Genomic DNA, 8,249 nt, shown 5'->3' on the forward strand with positions numbered 1-8,249 from the left:
TTCGCTAGTTTGTATTTAGTTTATATTTTAGTTATTAATTTCAGTTTAGTTTTAATGGAGAATAAATTGGTTTACACTTTTGTTTAAAAGCATTTATTTGAAATGGAAATCTTTTGTAACATTATAAATGTCTTTACTGGCACTATTTATCAATCCTCAATGCAAAAAAATCTTACTGACCCCCAAACTTTTGAATGGTAGTGTATTTTGCTTGATATCATAAGTATAGTTTTTGACAATTTTTTTTTTTTACACTGCTAGTGTCAGGGTCCTGCCCTTGTTTAGTCCTAGTCTAGTCCTTGTTAACTTGATTGTGTCCACCTGTTCCTCATGTGTTCTGCTCCTTTATAGTGTGCCTCTTCCCTCATGTCTCTGCTGGTTCGTTGCATTAGTTCCTTGTGTGAAGAGAATTCTTTGTCAGTCTACTAGTCGTATTAGTGGTGTTATTTTTACACCCCTTGTCAGTCTAGCTTTGCATTTAGTGTTCTAGAGGTTTATTAGGTTTTCTTTGCTTTTTGTTATTTTGCTCTAGACTAGTTCCTGTCTATATTTTTGTTCTAGTTTTATCAAACCTCTTGTTTGGTTCCTTTCCTTATTTTGATCTTGTCTGTTTTTATTCCAGTTATCGATTCCTAGATTTTGCCTTATGGTTCATTATTTTGTTTATTTGCTCTCTGCAGTTTGAGTTTGTTTTTCTTTGTTCTTTTCTTTCTAGTCATAGTGCGTAGTCAGTTTTATCTTGCTGCTTGTTCTCTCTTGTGGTCTTGTGTTGGTTCCTGTTCTGTGTCTTGATTCCCCTGGCTGCTGTTCTCAAGACCTGGCTATCTGACTGGACTGATTTCACCACAGCTCTAAGTATCAAGCCCTGGTTTCTCAAGCTGCTGCCTGATCTCCAGTGTTCTCCTTATCTGGGGCCGCTCTATCATCCTTGTTCTCCAGCCTAACTTTGTCCAGGTTTGACCTCAGCCATCCTCCTGTTCTCCTGCAGACTGCCCTTTCCTACTGTTTGGACTCTCACATAAGCCCTGTTAATCCTTGCCTTGTCAATAAACCTCACTCCCTTGATCATTCTGCATCTGGGTCTCTCTCGTAAACTGCTGTGATAGCTAGTTTTTGTCTTCTTAATATTATTATTGCGTTTAGAATTAAATATAATAATATCCTTTAGTTGTTCAGCGCCCAAATTTAAGGCTATTCTGATTGCTATCTGACTGGTATGAATGTTACTTCAGGATGATCCAGGAATATGTTCTACTCTAGTATATTAAGTAAATTTATGACACGGCTCTGTGGAATAGTTGATTCTGATTGGTCAGTCGCGACATTCCGAGGTACGTTATTGATAACAACTGGTAAAAACGAATAACACCGGCTCATCCGGGTAACTGAAGTCGGTGCTATACGCTTGCTAGTAACAGTTTTTCTTTGTGGATGCGTTTGCGCTTGGTTAGCTAATAAAATACTAAAACTCGATTCAATATGTGTACAATTATTTAATGTCACCCTGGTATCACGGACTCGCTCTCTAGTTTCATACAAACACAGCTGCTGCCAGGGCCGGATTTATGCATCGGCATTCTAGGCACGTGCCTATGCTCGCTTGTCCAGGGGGGGCCCAAACACAATGAAGAGATGTATAATATTTTTTGTTGTACTATGGGCTATCTACAACAGTAAAAGAACCAAAACAGAAGACATTGAGCAAATGAATATAACAAACTATAGGGTAAAAAATGACAAACTATTTCCATGTCTTCCACCTTTTTTTCCACGCTTTCCTTCTCCCGTTCCCTCCCACAGACGCACACAGACAGTAGTTACAGACACGCACTCACATGGAGACGCGGACATAACCTTGTCAGCGCTGCAGCTGCGAATTTATCAATAAAATAGTTTTGCAGCTGAAAAGCTACATGACATTTCTCAGTAGCGAGGTTCTTGAAGCAGTTCAACTTAAAGATTCGCTATTAGTAGACGCTGCTGCTGAACACTGCTGAGAGACGCACAGACGCACATATTCACACGCACTTAATCTCTCTCTCTCTCCCTCTCTTTCGCTCTCTCTCTAATAACTGCGTTAGACTGCATTAATAACTGCATTAGCCTGCATATCAATGGCTCAAGCCTCTGTTGTTAGCTCTAAAATGACGTTTTGGAATTTGCAATGGAACGTTTGCAGAAAATTAGCTCGTTCAACACACGCGATATTTCAGGATGGAAACATGTCAAATGTCTTGAAACAAATCATCTGAACAATTGATATGTGACTGTGACTCCAGGCTAGGGCTGCACGATAAATCGCATGCGATATTTAATGCGCATCTTGTCAGGAAGCCGGTTCTGTAATCAGCGGTAAATCTCCATCACGTGCGTGCTTTCACATTGAGCAGCATTAACTACACAGAGCCGTTGTTCACTGACGAGCTGCGCAAAAAATCGCGCGAATATGAACGTGGTTTTGCGCAGCTCGTCAGTGAACAACGGCTCTGTGTAGTTAATGCTGCTCAATGTGAAAGCACGCACGAGATAGAGATTTACCGCTGATTACAGAACCAGCTTTACTGATAAGATGCGCGTTAAATATCGCATGCGATTTATCGTGCAGCCCTACTCCAGGCCGTTAAAATTATTAGAGAAATAATGCACTCCAGAAGTGGTACGCCTCACCTATTAATGGAATGGTCTTTCTCAGTTCTCAAACAAAGAACTACATTTCGATTTTTATTGACTGAACGCAAGCGCTTATTGCGATAGAAAACACTGTAACGGTTTCACTGATTAAGAAATATTTTTGTTTGTTTGGGTGGTGGTAATATTAGGCCTATTATATTAATAGGGATGGGGGGCCCAAAAATTTGTTTTGCCTATGTCACGAAGAGGTAAATCCGGCCCTGGCTGCTGCCATTTTGTGACTATTGTTTTATACACTGTAATGGATTATAAGATAACTAACATACTGGTAAGATTTTAAAACAGTTTTGTCTTAAATCAATATCTTTATCGCCATGTCTCTGCTTTGGGTCGGGGTCCTGATCACCCTGTCGGGGGTTATTCTGCAATAACATCATCCCTTACCTGGCACATGCTTTATATCTTAAAAATTTGCTCATGCTGCTAACAGGTTTTGAAAGTTTTGGAACTGATCACCGGAATCGGAGGCCGCTGGCAGGCTGAATGTTTTTCCAAGATCAATAAATGTCCTTAGCGGTCCTCTGTATCCCATGAGGGGACTTAAACACTCAGGCGATGAAACGTCTGAGATGTTAAGTGATGGTAATAATGAATCAGTGGCTTTAGAGCACACAGGTCTTCATGAATACTTGATGCAGCTGCCAGCAAACTTTGTAAACAGGCTCTGAACGCTCTGAGTTAATGGTCTCTGTTGACAGTCAAAATGTCCTTAGGGTCCAACTGATCAAGATCTGTGTCAGAAGGACTATAGTTCTGTGGATGGTGTGTAAGTTACAGTAGGTCAAAATCTTAGAAAACCTGAGAAATAGTGAGGATAGTTTCTTTTTGTTTAAACATTTCTTTTTCGCTGCATTGGTTAATTTATAAAGTAAGATGTTGTGATTAATAACAAACGAAAAAAAATAATTGGAGGAAAACTGGGTCTTTGATGAAGCTCTTGTTGATTTTGGAAGCCCAGGAGAGTAATTTGGCCATAAGGAGGAAAATGTTAACATTCCCAGCATGGGATTGCAATTAATGTTAACTACAGCATAATACCAGCTCTCATTCCCCCTAAAGATTTCCTTTAAAATCCAATTAGACCTTAATTAAACACACTGTACCACCTCACTAATCTTAAGATATGTTGTGATTGTAATATTTTCAATGTAATTGATTTTAGCAGAGTCCAAAAATATCAACTGTAATCAAATATATCAACTATATCTTTATATTATTTATCCTAGTTATATTTACCAAGATCTGACTACTAATATGAGTATTTTTTCTAAAATACACAGAACTCAGTTCAGTTGAATTAGATTCAATTTTGTTCTGTTCCAATCCGTGTATCATTCGTTTTTTCTTATTTAATATTGAATGAAGAAAAATTAGAAAATGGTTCCTTTTTCGTTTTTTCATTAAAAAAAAAAGGGTTTTTCGTTCAGGGGTGGAAAAATTAATAAACAGCTTGTATATTTGAATATATACTTGAATATATATTTTTACAACTGCAGCAGCGGAGGACTATTAGGCCCCGATCAGACATAACGCATTTTTTGCAGTGAGAGGTGCCTTTTTAAAAATTATTTTCTATTGACAGTGAGAGTTTTGTGTTCCGTTGTGGTTACGGAAGCTTACAGTTGCTTGGAAATGTCCAGAGACTGCAATGACAGGACAGCTGATTTGGTGGTTGCCTAGCAACTTAAAAAAAAAACCGCAGCACACTGCTCTTTTCTAAATAAAAAAAAAGTCAACCAAAAAAAGACAGTGTGGTGCACCTCGCATTTTCAAACCTGAAAAATAAAGGCACAGCCTTATTCTGGAAAAAGGGGGCGGGGAGCAGCAGCTCATTTGCATTTACTTCAGAGACTTTAGGAATACTGACACACAGATTGAACCCAGCAGCTCTGTTTTTTCAACTCTCATCACCACAGTATCCATCCTGACTGCAGATTAACCTTAGTGTGTCTTTGAGCATGCTGGGAGAAACAGCGCTGTGTGAAGGTGTGTGTGTGTGTGTGTGTGTGTGTGTGTGCGTGTGAATGGTTACAAAGCAAATAACATTAAACTGAAAATAGGCTGTGAAAAAAAAACACAATGGTTTGAAATAACATGTAAACATACTCTTGATGCACACAATGCAAAATAATAAAATAAAATAAAAAATAAAAATTGAATGAATTTAGGCATCACAACATAAGAAATGTAAAGATACACTTAATGGACACAAAACAAAACATGTAAACACACTTAAAGCTCACAATGCAAAATACAATTTTAATTTTTAAAATAATAAATTAAAATTAAATAAATAAAAACAAATTATATAAAAATACACTTAATAGACAATGCAAAACAAAAAAACAAGAAAGCAAAAGAATAAAAATAAAATAAAATAAAATAAAATAAATAAATAAAATAGTGTGAATTTAGGCATCACAACATTATAAGAAATGTAAACATACTTAACGCACAATGCAAAATAAAATAAGTAATGTAAGCACACTTAAAGCTCACAATGCAAAATAAAATAAAATAAAAAAGAAGGAGAGAAATAGAGCAAGAATAGAGACCGAGACAGGGAAAGACACGGTGAGACAGAAACACGGGACAGCATTAAGGGACTGGGTGACGGGAACAGCACGAGAGTGAGTATTTTGCAAGCCGCCCACATCCACCTCAACTCTGACATGATGCTCCACACCTCAGCGCGTTACAGAAGAGAAACCACATCACTGCCCACACACAACAACACAACCACACGCCTCATTACTGACAGACAGCACGGCCAGAACACACCACACACACACACAGAACACAGCCAAACATGACAGGGAAAGAGAGAGAGACAGAAAGGGAAGCAAAAGGTGAGTGGTTAGGAAGAAAAAGATAGGAGAGGTTTAAACAACATTAGGAGGAAAAGAAAAACAAAGAACAAAGTCAAACTTTTGAGGAGCGTCGACCTATTGAATTATACTTGAGATCTGAACAACAATTTGACAACACACATTACCTTCCTGACCACACATACAGTGAAACAACTGCATTGTCAGTAAAATGAAACAGGTTATGACAGATGAAAGCAAGACTACGCTGTGCTTTGGGCTTGACATACATCTCCCTCTGCGCTGAGAGGACCTGTAAACTCAGAGAAACTCCATGGATTACAGTACACAAGGCCTGGAGCTCAACATAAAACACCTTTTATCTTTCCATGTTACCAAACGCATCTCTCCCAAAAGCATGACATGCTATTTCAAATAAATGCCACAGGAGCTCCAGGATTTTTTGAGTGTTTCGAAACTCGTACAATTCACTGATACATCATTTTTACATGTGTAGCATGTTTGGAATTGCTATAGACTTCCCGATACTATATTACGCTGTATTATATTTAGCTGGCGTTTTGATATGCATTACAAATTTTTGTGTATATCAGTATATATGCAAGTATTTTTTTTTCATGCATTTAGCATTTTATGCATTTTGGCTCTCAATGTCCAAGATGCTGACTTTTGTTTAAATACTTCAAATATTTATTTATAAAATAGTATTAGTAGTTAAAAAATGTCAACAATTTAAAAAAATAATAAAACAATGCTAACAACTAATTTAATAGCTTCAAAAATACAAATAATAAAATTACACACATTAAAGGGTTAGTTCACCCAAAAATGAAAATTAGTCCATAAATTACTCACCCTCAAGTCATCCTAGGTGTATATGACTTTCTTCGACTGGATTCGTCTGAAAGAAGAAAGTCATATACACCTAGGATGACTTGAGGGTGAGTAATTTATGGGCTAATTTTCATTTTTGGGTGAACTAACCCTTTAAGAGCAATAAAACACGGAGTGGTTTTGTCAAAGGGCTTAAGCTACTAAAGCTTTCCAAAAATAGAGCAGCGAGTTTTTTCACCAACATTAATGCTGTTTGATTATTTGTAATGACATCATTGACAGAGGCAGGTCTCTTTAGGCTGCATTTACACTGCAAGACTTTTATTTTGATATGACATGTTTTGTCTGTGTTTACATAAAGTTCATGCTGTACGAGCATTTGAAATTTTATTTATTTTTTTTCGCAAGATGAATACCTAGAACATGTCATTTTTAACTTCAGGCTTCTTTTAACTTGACACATGTGCTCATATGTGAGACGACACGGAAGACATGAGCATGGTGAAAATGGTGAAAGATGTGCATCAAGTGCATTTACATAGAAAAACAATGGAAAAGAAGCACAAAGTCACAAAAAAATGTTCTGTGCCAGCTGACATACCTACTGCTGCAGAAAGTGTTTTTCATCAGTGACAATTTAAAAAACATTTGTCTTATAAATTGCGATTTGTAACATTATTGTGTTTACCTGTAGGAAAGGGCACCAGCGAAGTGGTTCTCGATGTAGTTGTCCATTACAGGTTTGAAGAGCTGGAATTTGCTGTCCTGCAGCAAATTTATAACGTGCACCTGAGGAGAAAAAGAAAAGCATCACTTCAATAAAGCTGTAAGCATATCCATAGCAAAATTGTTAACAATTTAAGCTAAATAAGTCCCTTTGGCTTTGGCAGAGTTTATTTTGCATTACTGACCAGCAGAATCAACAACAGCCGAATCACTTTCCAAATCACCTGTAAGTGTACCAATCTCTGGTGAATCAATCATGTGGCAGATCCATTAAATCCACTGGCAGAATCAACTGTTAATGTACATTATCCTGCTTATTATACTAGATTAATCATATGATATAAGGATAGGAGTTGGATAATAGCAAGAAAAGTCTAAGATGAGATAACTTGGTGAATCTTTAAGGCAGTAAATCAATTATTGTTGAATCAACACATCAACCATTGAAACCATTGAAACAAACGCTGGTGAATCAACTGTTCAAATGGTCTATGAAACTTTTAAGGTGCCATTTCCATGATGAATTTAAATTATTTTATGTGAAATAGGCCCAAGTAGGCCGTGGAATGATATGACACATAAAACTAGCACAGTGTAGCATTTGGACCAATCAGACACACAATTTTTCATTAGATTTAACAAATCAATTATTCATTAGATTAACAAATAATCACAGACCCCTCACCCAATAAACATACTGGGTGCCAGCATGTATGTGAATGATCCCAGGCCCCTGGTTACCATGGCAACCAGGACACCTCAGCCAGATCAGATTCAGATTTCCTTCAGGCTGTAGATCTGTTGAATATCAAATTGTACCATAGCTTCATGTCTTTATTTCTCTTCTCTTTACTGCTTAAGCTTTAACCCCTTTTTCCTATGCCAACTGTATGCGTGTGTGTATGTTAGACTAGTTTAAGTGTTTATGTAGTTAATAAAGTCTTACTTGTATCACACTCGAGGTTGTTCATTGTTCGCTCACAACTGGAGTTTGCTACATGCTCTGAGTAGTATTGTACAGTAAGAAAGTTATTTTCCTTAACCAGGAAATTAACGTTCTTAGAATTGACAGACAGTTGACACTGAGAGGTCAAGTAAATACTTACAGCGGATCTAAATATTTATAATTAATTATAACTAGTTATAATTAATTATTCATATTTCCCCTTT

At 37.0% G+C, this 8,249-nt stretch overlaps 1 protein-coding gene across 1 annotated transcript in view; it reads right to left on the reverse strand.

The window, feature by feature from the left end:
- Window positions 1-8,249, reverse strand: part of LOC107716727 (dedicator of cytokinesis protein 4-like) — a 74,242-nt gene that overhangs the window by 26,613 nt on the left and 39,380 nt on the right. The window contains exon 20 of the mRNA XM_016523265.1: window positions 7,042-7,142. Within this exon, the coding sequence (XP_016378751.1) occupies window positions 7,042-7,142 (101 nt within the window). The remainder of the gene's footprint in view (window positions 1-7,041; window positions 7,143-8,249) is intronic.

The sequence above is a fragment of the Sinocyclocheilus rhinocerous genome, unplaced genomic scaffold (assembly GCF_001515625.1).
Source record: "Sinocyclocheilus rhinocerous isolate Xijiao unplaced genomic scaffold, SAMN03320098_v1.1 scaffold1201, whole genome shotgun sequence".
In the NCBI taxonomy this organism is placed as follows: Eukaryota; Metazoa; Chordata; class Actinopteri; order Cypriniformes; family Cyprinidae; genus Sinocyclocheilus; species Sinocyclocheilus rhinocerous.